Source organism: Lytechinus variegatus, chromosome 5, assembly GCF_018143015.1.
Source record: "Lytechinus variegatus isolate NC3 chromosome 5, Lvar_3.0, whole genome shotgun sequence".
In the NCBI taxonomy this organism is placed as follows: Eukaryota; Metazoa; Echinodermata; class Echinoidea; order Temnopleuroida; family Toxopneustidae; genus Lytechinus; species Lytechinus variegatus.
In genome coordinates this window covers 15,230,309-15,247,580 of record NC_054744.1, presented here as the reverse complement: position 1 = coordinate 15,247,580, position 17,272 = coordinate 15,230,309, and the positions used below count along the sequence as shown (strand labels likewise).

The following is a 17,272-nucleotide window of genomic DNA, read 5'->3' as shown; positions in this document are numbered from 1 at the left end:
TCATGATAAAATACGGAAAAAACAAATTGGAGAAAAAAGGTATTGTTCGCCCCACTACAGCATCTGGGAGCTTTCGGGCGGAGATGAAAAAATGACAGCCGTGTGTTGCTGCCATCTACGTTCAATGAGTTGAGCTTTCATCAAGGCTTTCCGATTTAGAATTTTCGATATCCTGGCGAATCAATGCAGGTGACAAGTTCCGAGCGCACGCACGTAGTTTACAAGCGCAAAGCAGTGGCTCAAATCGCGATATTTTGCGACTGGTAAATACGTCTGTAAGGATGATGACGTCATCCAAGATGGCAACTTATGTTGACCAACGGAAGGATCAAAGATGACGATGTTTCGATCATAATTTGAAAGGAATTAGTGGTAACTGCGGTCTAAGGTACGATATTTCTGAATTTCAGACATTTTTCCGTAAATATGGATGCAATTTCTTTTTCATAATATGACATTTTATGATTTTATGTACAAAAAACGATCGGAAAAAAATTGGGTTTCCGTCGAATGTTAGATCTAACGTTACTGCTAATACGTTGTCCGTACGGGCCTCAAAATTCTTCAGTCTATGCATTGGTGAGTTAGCCAACGCAGTTCAGCGGAACAACCAAAATCTAGACTGAAGCTTTTGGTCTCGTATGCGACGGTGTGGGGCGCAAAATAATGTAAAAGGTGATCGAACTTTGCCATTATGCATGCATGTTTATCTCACGGTAAAAATACAGATTTTTTTGTCAAAATACTGATTTGGGGGGATAAGAATACTGAAAATGCAAAATACAACTTGGCAGCTCTGAGCTCAGCCAATTTTCATGTATTTCCTTAATCCTAAACTGAAGGCAGTATTTCATCCAAATGACGAGTGAAAATGTTGATTAGTTATTATAGTTGTGGGGGCGTTTTTTTTTTCAAGATAAATTCATTAAAATGGCATCAAATTATTTGTGTGGAATGTGTGAAAGCCCCAAAACTATATACAGAATGGTGAAAGTTTCGATGAATTCGAACTAGGAAGCTGGAGATTCTGGACGATTAAAACATGACATCGCAAATATCTTCGCACCTTCCTCTCAAGTCAGTAATTGATTGGAATTTTTTACCTGATTGCTAAGAAAGCATGAACGCTTGAAAGCAAGCAACCAGAGGACCGACGGCTTAAGGTCTTCTCCGAAGGACCTGGTAATGAGGATTAATGCCTTACCAAAGGGCACTAGTGCACCAAGTGGGAATCGAACCCGGGTCACCAGAATATAAATCCCCCGCTCTACCGGTATTCTTAAGGTATCTTGTTCCAATGGTTTCATTCTCCTTTGTGTGAAAACAGAAAAATCAAAGAAACAGATCAACAAAAGTTTGAGAAAAATCGGACAAATAATGAGAAAGTTATGAGCATTTGAATATTGCGATCACTAATGCTATGGAGATAGCAAATTGACAATGCGACAAAGATGTGTCACTTGTGAACAACTCTCCCCATTACTTTAGTATATATTTCACTTGAATTGCCTCTTTTATCACATCTATCCATAGATCATGTGTTCTTTCTACATGAGGGCATGTAATACATATTTTTTAAGAATACATCATGGATAAAGAGTTTGTATCATCATAAGAAAAAGCAAAAAGAGACATTTTGAGGGTATTTTACAGTCCACCAAAGGGAAAGTTGTTCATCAGTGACATCACACATCCTTGTCGCATTGCCAATGGGAGGATCTACATGGCATTAGTCAATTGCAATATTCAAATGCTCATAACTTTCTCATTATTTGTCCGATTTTTCTCAAACTTTCTTTATTCTTATTCTTTGATTTTTCTGTTTTTACACAGGCCTATTTGTTCCAAAGGTTTCATTCCCCTTTAAACTAAACCTTTATATGGCATTTAGGTCATGGGTCTCGTTTCATAGAGACTTTGTTATGATAACAAATGCAAGATTCCTCTAACAATCAGATTGAAGTATTAGTAGCCTATATTGTATTTTTTTTTATTGTAACAAGTTTATGAGACAGGTCCCTGATACAAAAATCCCTGTGATTAAGACATTTGGGATATTTTGTGTATTGGATGGAGCAAATGTTGATATCAGTTTCTATCTATTCGACAAATTAAAAATGCATCCTGGTTTAAGACTTGAAAAAATCTATAGATTTTTTCCAATTCATTTTTCTCGTAAGTTTCAGAAAAATTTAGGTTTCCCTTTAAATTTGTAATATTTCATAGATTCTTCCCGGCAATCATCAGAAAGTCCTGCTCAACTAAAAATTGAGGTTTAGATGCCTCACTGTTATTTTGATATAAAATGCCAGATCTTATGTTAAACAAAGAATTTTTTTTTAATATATATATTTTTTACATTCAGAGTATTGAAAACATGTACGCATTACATCAACAGTATACAATAAAGCTTACAAAATTATCAAATTTGGTATAAGTCATGACAATCAAACATCTACACATTTTTCAACTGCCACTGTATACAATAAAAAAATCTTTTAAAATGCATAAAAATAAATTCATAACAGAGAAATAAGTAAATAATACTGAGGAAATGACAAAAAAATCTCAATAAACGATGATGCTTATTTGTTAATTTACTGAAAGAGCATCAGAAATGGTTGGTAAGAACGTGCTACAGTATATTCGTTTTAACGTGAGAAGTGTTTCATTACATGTCACAGAGATACATGTAGCAATGTTTCTATTATTCAATCAAACTGGTACTTATTATGATTGTATATAAAATACAAAGTAGTGTCCAGTTCTTTATCATATGGGACTTTCCCATTGTTTTAGTATTAGGACATGAAGATATTGACCAGACTTTCACTGTAACAACCACATTTGAAACCTCAAGTCACATTGTTTCCTTTATCACAAATACCAAAACAATTTTTTACAGAAAACTGTCAAACTTGGGTACCTTGAAAACCCTTCGCTGTTTTCAATTTAGGAATGGCACAAAGCCTAGAGGACTGTGACTTCAACCTGCACAATATCCATACAGGTAAATACAATCTCCTCTTCTAAGTGCTGGCACAGTCAAACTTTAAAAGAGTGTTCACCCAAAATACTGTCCACCTCCAGAACCCAGGAAACTCCTTGCTTTCTTCATCTTGGGATCCGGCATGAAGCCAAGACTACCAACACCACCACCACCTGTTCCTTTTCCTTTCCCTCCACTGAACTTAAACTTTGATAACATCGGCTTCGAACTCATCCCACTGCCCCCTCCTCCACCAGGGACGGTCGTAAGCCACCCAGGGCTACTCGTGCCTTGACCACTGGACGATGTAGCTGTGGAGGCAGCCCGAGTGCGTTTGGCCTTGGCGTTGCTCTGGGCGCTTGCCTTGCGTTTTGGAGGTCTTGGCTTCCGGTTGGCTCGACTGCGGTCCCTCTTGGTCGTGGAAGCTGACTGGCCTCCCCTTCCTCCGTTGTCAAAGTAAGGAGATTCTTTTACAGTCGTAGATGAGAAAGCTTCATCCTCTAACATGTCATCGTCTGTAGGGTGAGAGAAGAGACAAAGATTTGGTCATTTAGCACAATACATGATCCTACTTATGGAAATGTATGTAACTGAGTGTAAAATATTTTCTGTTCTGTATATTTCACAATGAGGAAAGCTTAGCTAATCCTGGTAAAAGTTGACTGGCATTAGCATGTATTTCCTCTACTTTTTGCTTGATAGTGACGGAACAAAAAGTTCACCCTTTTTCCTTGATAATGAAATATTTGGATCTTCTGAGAAAATGGGCATACTCAAATCAAGCTTTGGCAGAAGTTTAGAGGTACCTTTTGCCACTTTCATGCACATTTTCGTGATTACATCAATGCAACTCATAAAAATTATCACAATAAATGAAAAGACATTTTGTTATCCATCTCTAAAGCAGAAACACTACATCACAGTCCATTGTGACAAATTTGCTCTGAAAATATTGCCATGTTTTTCTCTTACTCAATAATTCAACACTGCTTGTACTTGACCATAACCCATAGTAAATACACACAGTTTCGACTATTACAACCACAAAAAATTTTCAAATAGACTATCAAGAGTGTTATTTGACTTACCAGGAATAAGTTCTGGTAAGTACTTGAACATGACCTGTAGGAAGGCTTGGCCCCATCTCTTTGCCTTGGGTTCCGTTACTCCAGTGATATCTAGTAACTCCTCCATGGTGAATGGTGTCTTCTCTGTCATCTCTCGTAGAGTTGCATCTAAGCAGAGATATCAAAATTGGTATTATAGAAACCACTCAAACAAAACGACAATTTTTTTTTCTAACAAGTGCACACCTAATTGGCAATATTGCATATAGCATTTCCATTTATTTGAAAGCAGGATAAAAGATCATTGTAGATTAAATGCCTTGCTCACTTGGCGTGTGCCTGTAATCCAAGCTATGTGGGGAAGTTACAAATTGATGCAGAGGTTCGAGGTTAGAGCCCCGGTCACGTCTTTCGGATGGTGACATTTAAAGTCGGTCCCAGATGTAAATAATCATATCTGATTGATAAACGTCTGAAAAACTCAAATACACACACACAAAGGTGCCACGGCTGGGGATCAAACCCCCGACTTTCCATTTATAGCCAGGCGCCTTTGACCACTCGGCCACGGCACCTCCACTAAAAAAAAAGAGACATAATTTGTCAATTAGAAGTGAAGGTTTAAATCATGCAATCCTTTCCATGGAACACGACTTCTGAAGTTTTTGTTGTTATTCAGGAGTGGTCAACGTCTGTATCGTGCTGTTAAATCTAATGATGTAACATGGATCGGGTAATAACCAATCTTCTTATGACCTTGTTGACACACACTTTCTCTCTCTCTCTACGGTCTCTGTCACCCTTTGCCTCTCTTATAATACTACCAGAGTCATCATTTCTTCTATTCCATTAACCATTCAAACTATGCTATGAAACAGTGCTATGCAATTTTCTTAATCTTGACACTCCATTCATGACATGAACGAAATAATCACCTATTTCACTGACAACTCTGGAAGCTACTGAAATTCTCAAATCTGATTTGCTCAGAATAAATTAATCAGTTAAAATCACACCACTTATGCTTCATGAAACACTCCTAGGAAATGAAACTGCCCTCAGGTAAGAATGTTGAATTATGTCTTTTGTTCAAAGACGAAATCCCATCTGACTAGTATGTCTGTGTCAAGCAAATGTAAATCTATTTTTTCATGGGCTACTTTTCACAAACTACTGCCTTAATCTTCAACATTGGACAAGCTTTAGCATTGCAAGGAATGGGGATTTTCGGCGCTAATTCTTTATTTTCCAGGACTCTTGAGCATTTCGGGGGCAAAACTGCCCAGACCTTGGCATTAAACCTTTTAGTGAACAACCCATCAAGAGAACTAACCATTGAAGATATTGGCTGTGTTCATGTTGTTCTCAGCAGCCAGAGTCCTGCAAGTGGCCCTCAGATCATCCAGGAGTCTTTGGTGGATATCGTCTCTAATAGCAGCAGCAGCAGCAGCGTTTGCTGATATCACGGGTGCTTTGCCTGACATTGCACGTGATGCACGACTCTCCTGCATGCGTAGATGGACCTGAAAGGAGAACAAAATAATAAGAACACTAAATATATGATTTTATTTCAGTGGTCCTTTGGTAGATCAATGTATTGATTAAGTATCTAAGTACCATGGGTAGTTCTAACTACTATTTCTATGATTTATGGTTTTGCCAACCATACACTAAATTAATGTAGCCATACTTCATAGACTTTTCATATTAATTGTGCTGGTAACAAAATTTTTACCCATAACTTGTTATATGTTGTAAAGAGAATTTTCATAATAGTCTGAATTTTTTGGTGTGATTTAACACGTTCCATGTATTCATTTTTTTGAAATAATATATGAAGGCCCTTGAACAGAATTTGGGGAATTTTCAGGAAAATGGTGCCAAGGATTAATTTTATCAAACCAGAGTTTGTTTACACTATCAAAATACTATGTGATATTTTTCTAATGCATCTATATACCATTGCATAATTGATGCTCCATCTACTCCTACATAGAAACTGCCTGTCCCAAACTTTGCTTACGAGAGAACCTCCCTTCCTCTCCTCAGGTGAGTAAGGTCTGTTGTGAGAGATCCTGATACATACCTTACATCTGCCGTTAAGCAGTTCAAAGGCTCTCTGGCCAACTTTGACATAACAGATAGCCTGTTCATGGGCCCCTACGAACATTTCTTCCCGCAGGTAACCATCGATGATGAGCTTACGGATCAGTCTCTCACTGTCTCCTCTCTGGAATTCTTTCTTCTTGAGGATACCATAGACTGGACTGTTGTTGTGGCCACACTGGTTGACCTTTGCTGAATTCCCACCTGATGGGTTAGAAAATGATATATATGGAACTAACAATGAAAAAAAATTCTTTAGCGGGTGAATTTTTATTTATTTATTTATTCATTAAAACACCTTTATACAGGATAACATGTTCAGATAAAATACACTGTTTTTCAACATGGTCCTGTTACATAAAAATATCAAACAACAATGAAAATGCATACAAACTTAATTAAGTTAAAATACTGGGTATGCTTAATTTATAATAAAAGTTGCACAAAAAATAGAGCAGGAAGATAGAGAGAGGTAAGACAGAGAGTGTGGTTAAGTAAATGGCAGAAGTAGAGAGAGAGAGAGCGAGAGAATGGGTGAGGGGAAAGAAAGGAGTGCAAAAAAAACCATAATACTGAATTAACTATACAATAAAATATGGATAAAAATCAGTCTACTGTCAGCGCCTTTTAAAGACCCCCCACACACAATTTCAAAATATCCTGGGCTTTTTAAGGTTAATGAGTTTATCATTCCTTACAATTAAGATTGAATCAAGCATCAAATGCACTGACAATCTGTACTTCTACTGTTAAGAGATTTATGTCACATTATGTTATCTATAGTTCAGCCCATAGTTTAAGTTAAACCCAATAAGAAACAGGCCTCTGAGTTTAGACTCACCCATAAGGACATCAGCATAGTGGTTAGCCGTGAACTGACTATTGCCTCTTCTAGGTCCTTTGTACCTCGACCTGTTGGTGGAATTCCCACTCACGTCGCCGACAAACTGAACCAGACCTTTGGCCTCTTTAGTCACATCCACTTCAACAAACGATGCCTGAAAGAAAATAAATATTTCAAAAATTGAAATAAAGTTCAGTGCATTCCTGATAAAGTTTGAGATTCAGGAGAGTGTTTCAGGGGGCATCTTGTCAGTGATTTTTCACTGACTCATTTGTTTTGAGCCAATCAGATGCAAGGATTTCAGTAGCTTATAACAGCTTCCTGTGAAAATCACTATTTGTTTCAATGAAATGCTCTCCAGGAGTATACAAGCTGTCTCAAGAAAATGGTTGAAAAGCCTACTTAATTTTGGTTTCTCTAAAATTTACACCAATATCTATCTAATATTTAATCTAATCAGTCTAATTTCCAATACAGAGCATAATTCTATGTTTTAGTACAGGGAGAATGGACAGTCGATTATGGTGTCTTCTGAAATTTTTCAAATCATCAAAACTTCATTTACATCCTCTTGCCACACATAAACAGTAGTAGTTACATCAATTGACTATAATTTGGCACAAATCATGAAAATATGTGTCTTTAAGAAAACTGTTGAAATACTTTTGTAAGAATAACCTCAAATTTTATAGACCAATAAACAACAAGAAGCAAGTGGAGTAAGAGTGTTGGGTAGAGGAAAGGGTGCACTGAATCAAACAAAATGGAAGGATCATTGGTGTCGGGCGAATGCTGAAAGTGTTTGATAATTCTGGCCTCATCCATTAAAGGGGACAACACGAGATTCTAAAACTAATCACTACTAATACACTTCTGAATAAACATACAAATAGATCAACTGACTAAATGATTGTATTACAACAAATATTGAGAGTAACAAGAGTAGTACATACACTTGACTGGCAATTATCACAGGTGGTCTCCCTACGTCGTCTGCAGATCTCTCGGTTGTATCCCGTCTCACCAAAGTATGAGAGCATGATAGCTCTACGGCAGTCGGCCATGTTATCGCAGTACTGCACCATGCCGTACAGATTGTCCACATGGACCTTGATAGCATTGTAGTTATCACTACCCTCTGTGAATAACAATAAAAGTAATGATTATGTAATGAAACTCTATGTGATGAAGTAAATATCGTAGGACTGCAAGGAAGATTTTAATACTGTCTCCTTTCATATAACTATTATATAGATAATATGTAAAAGAGTAAAAGACAAGTGGAGTAATAATACATACATGTTTTATGTAGCTGGAAGTGCCTTCCTAGAACAGAGTCAACCAGAGGAAAGAAGTTGACAGAACCAGGAGCATTTCATGAGAGGACTTTTGTCCCACAGGTGTTGTTTTATCAAACAGTTGCTAAAGTAAGAGTGCTTCTCAGCCAATCAAAATAAAAAAAGTTTTAATACCTGACAACTTTAACGAAAAGTGTTGATTGAATTCCGGCACTGCTTTATAGGATCATACAGCTCATTTAATCTATAACCAGTTTGTCTAAAAACTATTTGGTCCAATATATGCTTACTGCATTATTTTAACCATTTTTAATTTCATTTAAAGGGCATACGTACCAGAAGCCTTGATAACCCATTTCAAGTCCTCAACTAATCATATCTGGCCTGTTTCAATAACTATAATACAATATTCTGAGCAGTGTAGTCTAGTAATAAACACCCACTTGAATGATAACACTCTAATTTTCTACTCAATACATTTATATCACAATGATTATGCTACCAAGTAGCACACCAGGGGCCTATTTCTTAAAGGACTTGCAACTATTGTAACTTTGCCATTATGGCAACTACCATGGAAACCTTGATTATGATTGGCTGCTGAGCCCTGTTACCATGGTAGTTGCCATAATGGCAAAGTTACAACAGTTACAAGTCCTTTATGAAACTGGCCCCAGGTATTTTTTTATTCCTCCACAGAAATAAAATTATAGGCTATTTTATTCCCTGTATTACTACTAATCATATAAAAATGTTTTAAGACTAGCAATGTATAAAATGCAGTCAATAAGAGACCACACAAGGGTGGGTCAGTTCACTCCCACTTAAAACGATGACAAAGGAAAATTTATTGGACTTACTCTCTATCATTCGTCTAAGACGAGTCACATCTTGGTAGGAGTAGTAGAGTATACAGTGGGCTATGCCACCGTCTCTACCAGCTCTACCAGCCTCTTGGTAGTAACCTTCAATAGACTTGGGTATGGAGTAGTGGATCACAAACCTGACATCTGCTTTGTCTATTCCCATACCGAATGCTATGGTTGCACATACGACCTGGAGAAAATAATGATTATTATCAAGAAATATTATTGACCGTATCAGACATCTGAGCAGGGCAACTTTAATACATTGTTGCCTGCTTGAGACTGGGCCTGTCAATAAATTTCAAATTGTTTATCCACGGGCCCAATTTATTGGCTTCTCAGGAAAGTCAATGAGAAAACGCATGGAAATGTAGCAGGCAATAAGCAGAGCTAACACCCGGGTATTGTACGCGCTTTTGTACGCGTCCTTGAACCGCGCAGTGCTATTCGTCACAATGTTAAAACAAGTTGAGACAACGCGCTGGATACTGCGTCCCCAGGCCAGAGACGTATCATTTCAATTACATCACAATGGTGAAGTTCAGAGACCCAGTCTGCTCAACATGACAAAATAGATTCCCATTCTTAAACTCCAAAATATCTAAATTTTAACGATTTTTGCTCTGGATGTCTGATTTGGTTAATAATAGCAATATTGACTGGCCTGGGGGTGAAAGGACATATATCGCCCTCACTAAATTGATATCACCCTCGTCTATAAGTCTAGTTTGGGCGATACATGTCGTATCGCTAGTCAATATTGCTTTATTAATAACATAGATAGCAAATACCAATAAGGCTTGAGTGGGAGTGGTGGGCCTGTATCACTAAAGACATTTGGGATTCAAAATTACACAGGGTATCCATTAACTGAATAACATGCAGAGTTAAAAGCACATGAATAATTCTAACAGCTGATGGGTGTTATATGAAAATGTTCATGCAATAATGCACAGCCTCCAAAAATCTTAATATGTTTCTCAATTGCTTGTACTTGCAGAGCCAAAGTTGAAATGTGGAGATGTTGATTAACGTTTATACATTTAAAATTTAATATGGCATATAAAGCTTAATATATGTGTTTTCATATCACACTGTTTATATACTGTTTTTATTTAAATAAATGCTGTGATATAATGCACTATGAAGAGCGTACTAAATACTGGTTAGTAGAAATTTACCTTATACTGATCATTAATCCATCTAGTCTGAACGGTTGACCGTTCCTTATCACTCTGTCCAGCATGGTATGGACTCGCTTTGATTCCAGCCTTGGTCAAATCATCAGCAACCTTCTCACATTCATTCCTGCAGACACAACATGCAAAAACAACAACCAAAAATAATGGTTTGTATCCACTTAGAGGGTGTTGAAAGAAAGTATTTGTAATCAATTGCAAATATTTTGTTCCAATTTTACAATTGATAGATCAATTTGAACTGTAACAAATCAGATTATACTGCTCGTTTCAAGAAGCAGATTAGAAATCAATCGCCAATTTGTAATGAATTTCAAAACTTACAATCGATTTGGGGGCCAAAACTAGACTTGCAATTGATCGCAGGTTTCTTGCAATGCCCCATAAGTCCAACAACAGATGGTCTATTTCACAGATTAACACTATTATAAAATCCATTTGGTCTACAATCAGGTTGGTCCTATTACCATTCCGGTCCAAACTAACACTTGGTCTTTATGTAATTATCATTTAGTCTTATGCCCAAATGGTTGAATAACCACTTGGTATACTTAATATTTTGCACTTTGTGTCATATGAAAATTTGCTTCATAAAAAGTTCATCTAACTTGACCTTAAGCTCTGATAAATACCCCATTTTCAACATTCCTCTGATTGCGGTTAGCAATCAGAACATTCGCCGCTTTCCGGCCACAGCTGAGGCGATCCTTACATGCGCAGAACTGTTAACAAAACGACAAAATGCTGCATGGAACAGCAGTATTTGCCGCCCTCGGATGAGTTCGCCACTGCGCAATGCATTATCTGTGTATTAAAATTTTGTACATTGCTTTTGGCGCTGAAAAGCGTAGTAACAAACGTCAAAAGCGTACTGGCGTAATTTGGTGTGAAAAGGGTATTAGGCTTTTTTTAATGGCTGGCAGCTCTGCAGGTTTTAGTAAAAAAATATAAACATAAATAATGCACAATGATTAAAATATTAGAAAGTATCATACCTTGAAAGACAGTAAATGATTCCTGATTTTCCTTTGAATTGTGAGTTGATGAGTGTTGTAATCCTCTCTATCATCTTACTTGGTTGTTTCTTCTCTACTCTGAACATCAGGTTACTACGGTCAAAGCTACTGGTCAATCTATAAACAAGAGGACAAGAGAAATTATGATGACAATAACGATAACAATGAAAAAATGAAGGATAAATGGATGAAAAGGAAGAGCAAGGATAATGTTCAGGGCCCTGTTGTACAAAGAGTTATGATTGATCCGATCAATTGTAACTCTATGGAAATCCACTAGTGTCATAGTTTTTTCTATGAAAAATTTGCTCAATGTCCTTTTTACGCAAAGAGAAGTGCAGTGAATTTTCAAGAAAACAATGAATGCATGAATATACATCACAGCTAGAAAATATTTTGAACAAACATGCATAATAAATGTTGACGTTGCTGGCCGTCCATAGTTGCGATTGATCGGATCAATCATAACACTTTGTACAAAAGGGCCCTGAACATAATCCTGAGGCTCGTCTTACAAGTAGTTACGATTGATTAGATCAATCGTAACTCTATGGAAATCCATCAGTGACATAATTTTTTCTGTAGAAAACTTGCAAAATGGCCTTTAAAAACAAAGGAGAACACACCAAATTATCAAGAAATCAATGAATTTATGGATATACATTTATATCTAAAATTTTTTTTTTGGCTTTTCATAGCTGGGATTGATCTAATCAATCGCAACTCTTTGTAAAGCGGGCCCCTGGCAGGCCTTTTAGCGTTTATCACCTGGAATTGCTTTATTCAAACTTCCAGGCATTACATTGAATCATGGTGCCCTATCTAAACTTGGAAATTATCTAGATTTTCATCAATGATTCCCGAATGAATCTTAAAAATATGTTCATTCATTTTCATAAGTCAGGAAATGGAGAAGACAATTTGTTTAAATAAACAAATTTCCTGTTAAAGTTAGATATTTACACAAGATCATCAACACTAATTATTCCTATTTTTCTTTTTTAAAACTTCAAACTATCTACAGATATTGGGACCATGGGCAGATCCAGGGAGGCTGAACAGGCCTTGAACCCCCCCCCCCCCCACTACTTGATCAGCCCCAAGATTGTACAACTTTGTGTTCTGGGTCCCATTTCATATAACAAATTTGCAATAACAGGTGAGAGCTAATAATAACAAGTGGAATGCCTCTGGCCGTCTCACCTGCATCACGCGGTTCAATATAGCAGCAGTGCTGACTTTGCATACTACTCTAACTCGCACAAGATGTTCAGTGATACATGGTTACTCTTATGTCCTCTTTTTATGAACTAGACCAATAAACTTACAGAGATATGATGGTTATTCAACAAAAAACCCCAACATGGCCAAATTTCATTGACCTTACATGACCTTTGACCTTGATCATGTGACCTGAAACTGGAACAGGATGTTCAGTGATACTTGATTACTCTTATGTACAAGTTTCATGAATCAGATCCATAAACTTTCAAAGTTATGATGGTAATTCAACAGATACACCCAATTCGGCTAAAGTTCATTGACCTTTGACCTTGGACATGTGACCTGAAACACGCACAGGATGTTCAGTGATACTTGGTTACTCTAATGTCCAAGTTTAACGAACTAGACCAATAAACTTTCAAAGTTATGATGGTAATTCAACAGATACCCCCGATTCGGCCAAAGTTCATTGACCCTAAATGACCTTTGACCTTAATCATGAGACCTGAAACTTGCACAAAATGTTCAGTGATGCTTGATTACTATTATGTCCAAGTTTCATGAATCAGATCCATAAACTTTCAAAGTTATGATGGGAATTCAACAGATATCCCCAATTCGGCCAAAGTTCATTGACCCTAAATGACCTTTGACCTTGATCATGTGACCTGAAACTTGCACAAAATGTTCAGTGATGCTTGATTACTATTATGTCCAAGTTTCATGAATCAGATCCATAAACTTTCAAAGTTATGATGGTAATTCAACAGATACCCCCGATTCGGCCAAAGTTCATTGACCCTAAATGACCTTTGACCTTAATCATGAGACCTGAAACTTGCACAAAATGTTCAGTGATGCTTGATTACTATTATGTCCAAGTTTCATGAATCAGATCCATAAACTTTCAAAGTTATGATGGGAATTCAACAGATATCCCCAATTCGGCCAAAGTTCATTGACCCTAAATGACCTTTGACCTTGATCATGTGACCTGAAACTTGCACAAAATGTTCAGTGATGCTTGATTACTATTATGTCCAAGTTTCATGAATCAGATCCATAAACTTTCAAAGTTATGATGGGAATTCAACAGATATCCCCAATTCGTCCAAAGTTCATTGACCCTAAATGACCTTTGACCTTGGTCATGTGACGTGAAACTCATGCAGGATGTTCATTGATACTTGATTAACCTTATGTCCAAGTTTCATGAACTAGGTCCATATATTTTCTAAGTTATGATGACATTTCAAAAACTTAACCTCAGGTTAAGATTTCGATGTTGATTCCTCCAACATGGTCAAGTTCATTGACCCTAAATGACCTTTGACCTTGGTCATGTGACATGAAACTCTAATAGGATGTTCAGTAATACTTGATTAACCTTATGGCCAAGTTTTATTAACTAGGTCCATATACTTTCTAAGTTATGATGTCATCTCAAAAACTTAACCTCAGGTTAAGATTTGATGTTGACGCCGCCGCCGTCGCCGTCGGAAAAGCGGCGCCTATAGTCTCACTTTGCTTCGCAGGTGAGACAAAAATACAGGAAAATTGTATAGTGCACTTTACATCTTGATAAGATGCTCAAGGCACTTCAGAGCAGAACAACAAAAACTATTTACAAATAATTCATGTCTGAATAATAAGTCCATGTCTATCAAAAAGCATCTTAAACAGGTTGCACTTGAAGATGGTCACCGAAGACTGCGTTTTCAAACTCTGGAAGAGAATTCCACAGGTTAGGCCCTGTATGAGCAAGAGCCAGTTCCGTGCATGATTTGAAATCAATTTGATTGGCTCATAATGAACTTCTTATAGAAATTGTGCATTTGTTAATATAACAAATTTAAAATGAAATGGGCCCCTGTAGGATCATCACCAGTATTTTGTTGATAACAATCTCTGTCATACTTACACCTGAGGTTTTTTCATCTTGAGTTGGTGAAGGATGTCTGTCTTGACCCTAGGGGTAGCTGTGGCTGTCAGGGCCATCATGGGCACACCAGGGAACTTCTCACGTAGCTTGCATAACCGTTTGTAGTCTGGACGAAAGTCATGGCCCCACTATGTAATCATGGGAATTAATAAGGTAGAAAAAAGGTGTTTAAAAATCAAGACTGTAGGATTTGCATTCATCTTCACTTTGTGTCCTTTGTTGACAGATGGACATATATAATAGTTTCTGAAGTTTTCACTTGTCATGTAGTGGTAAAAATAAGCTGCCCCACCCCTCAAATAAAAAAATGTAAAAAAAAATAAATAGAATGACCAATTTCATGCCCAGGGCTCCTGTTCCATGAAAAATACCATTAAAGATATACATAGTATTACATGTACTATGGCATCATTGTTCAATGTCCAATAGATATCAAGATCTCTATGGCAAAATGTTATGAAATGACGTGAATCAGATGAAAATAATAAACGAAAAGGCTCTAAATATATTCACTAATGGTTTGAACCACCATATCAGCTCAAAATCATGACAGAAGTAATGCATCAACAATATCTCCTATTAAGCATTAATTTGACTTGATATATCATTCTACAATCTATTTTACTGACCTGACTGACACAGTGTGCTTCATCAATGACAAACCTGGAGAGCAACCCTCTGGTGTAGAGATGTTCCATGGTTGATAAGAGCTTCTGACTTGCACTGATCTGGGTGTCAAAATGGGGGATAAAAGAAATGCAAATTCCGATTCTTTTTAAATCAATGCAAGTATATCAAACAAATGGAATCAATCTACATACTTTTCTAATGAAAACCCATGCGGAAATGAATGAAGTTACGCTCAGGAAGGCGATACCGCACTTCCAGGGTGGACTAACTCTGTTTGTAACCCTCTTCTCGAGGTGGGTGCTCTGCTTTGAATCCAGATTGAAATAATCCTAGAATTTTCATACTGCCTCCAAAGTGGAGTAACTCCTTCTGGACTCCCGAGTAACTCCACTTCGGCTGTCAGTATAAAAGTGGTATAAGTGCTCTTCTAAAAATGCAGCATACTTAACCTGGTTATAGCAGAGCTGCTGTTATGCACTCAGCTTTTCGAGATATAAATTTTCTGCCAGGAAAAATGTGACTAGTAACAGTGGATTAGAAAAGCATGGTTGGCCAATTGAAGACATGACAACTGAATTCTGACCTTCTCTGGAGTGACATAGAGCATCTTGACGACTGGATCTCTCATGCAGAGCTGTCTGTAGATACCATCAGCAGCAGCACCAGACATCTCCCCTGATAGATGGGCCGCAGGAATCTCAAGAGAGACCAACCTCTGGACCTGGTCCTGGATAAGGGACTTCAGAGGGGATATGACAATGGTCACCCCTGCGGTCAGCACCCCGGGCAGTTGATAGGTCAAGCTTTTACCTCCACCTGTAAAAAAAATTAACATAAAACAAATCAATAAGTAGAAATGTTTGGGTCTTTAACAAAAGGTTTTAAAAAGCCTATGGGAATTAAAGAAATCAATAGTCAAAATATGAATGGAGAAGATTAGAGAATAAATGATTAACATGGCAGAAAAGGCCACTTTTCTTAGCTCTAGTTGCAGTCTTAATTTCTTCAAAAGTAAAATACAGACAATTTGCAGCCTTTGCAGCACTTTATTGACTGAAGGAGTAGAAGAAATTTGTTTTGAATACATTTCCATTGATCTTTTATCTTTACACGAACAAACAATTGCTCCAAGGTATATACTATTTATTACAGGTAGTTCCCTCTTTGGTATGTAGCTGTCGACAAAGTATTCACAAAAAATGTATTTCAGGTACCAGTAAATATTGTCTAATTACTCATTTTCTCTTATTTTTATTTTTTTCTTCTAATATTGCTTGTTCACATAAAACTGCAGACTCTAAAGATAGCCACATCCCCACAATATATTCTGAATGCTTAGAAATGTGACTGGCTGTAAGAGGAGGTACAGTATTTGTTCATGATTCATCAGTACTGTCCATACCTGTTGGCATAAGGATGAAGCAGTCCTCCCCAAGTAAAGCTGCATTGATGGCTTCAAGCTGGTTCTCCCTGAACTGATGGAGACCAAATGTCTTCCTGAAGACCTTGTGGAGCTCTCTCGAGTGAGGGAAGTTGTAGCCGCTGAATGGATTGTCAGAGACCACTTCTGCTGGCATCTGACTTAAATCTGATGGAAGACAAACAGAAATGTTTGACAGTTATTGCTTAGAACAGTATCCATATTCATCATTGTACATGACACTTATGAAGGCATTGGGGTGTCATGATAAGGAACTTGTTGAAAATCGGTGCCACATCTTTCCCACAGTGAACCTCCAAGGCTCCAAGGCAGGGATTCTCAAATGGTGGCGCGCGCGCCACTTGTGGCGCACCGAGCCTTGCGGAGTGGCGCTTGGGAACCAGTATGAAAAAAGTAAAAATAAGGAAAAATTGGTGAGAAAAAATGTATCTATCATTAACCTGGAAATAAGGATTTGGTGATAATTTTAATACAAAGAGAAAACAAAAACTCTTATCTTGACACTTAATTTCTAATTGATTTCCTCTAATTTTGTCCAGTTTAGCTCCCGATAACCCCTATAACGGAGGATCGATGGTGTTCTCCTTTTTATTTATTCTATGCTGTACAAAGTTTATGTGCCACACAAGTGATTTGAAAACCTCGTTTGT

The 17,272-nt window shown here is 37.3% G+C and overlaps 1 protein-coding gene across 2 annotated transcripts in view; it reads right to left on the bottom strand.

Annotated features, from left to right (window-relative positions):
• Positions 1–2,526: 2,526 nt before the first annotated feature.
• Positions 2,527–17,272, bottom strand: part of LOC121415544 (Bloom syndrome protein homolog) — a 48,476-nt gene continuing 33,730 nt past the window's right edge. For both annotated transcript variants that reach the window (XM_041608785.1, XM_041608784.1), the window contains exons 11-23: positions 16,584–16,769; positions 15,765–15,997; positions 15,181–15,279; positions 14,531–14,679; positions 11,365–11,502; positions 10,352–10,478; positions 9,165–9,360; positions 7,960–8,144; positions 7,004–7,160; positions 6,143–6,366; positions 5,390–5,579; positions 4,078–4,224; positions 2,527–3,504 (exon numbers count right to left, since the gene is read on the bottom strand). In XM_041608785.1, coding sequence (XP_041464719.1) covers positions 3,065–3,504; positions 4,078–4,224; positions 5,390–5,579; positions 6,143–6,366; positions 7,004–7,160; positions 7,960–8,144; positions 9,165–9,360; positions 10,352–10,478; positions 11,365–11,502; positions 14,531–14,679; positions 15,181–15,279; positions 15,765–15,997; positions 16,584–16,769 — 2,471 coding nt within the window. In that variant the 3' untranslated portion in view covers positions 2,527–3,064. The remainder of the gene's footprint in view (positions 3,505–4,077; positions 4,225–5,389; positions 5,580–6,142; positions 6,367–7,003; positions 7,161–7,959; positions 8,145–9,164; positions 9,361–10,351; positions 10,479–11,364; positions 11,503–14,530; positions 14,680–15,180; positions 15,280–15,764; positions 15,998–16,583; positions 16,770–17,272) is intronic.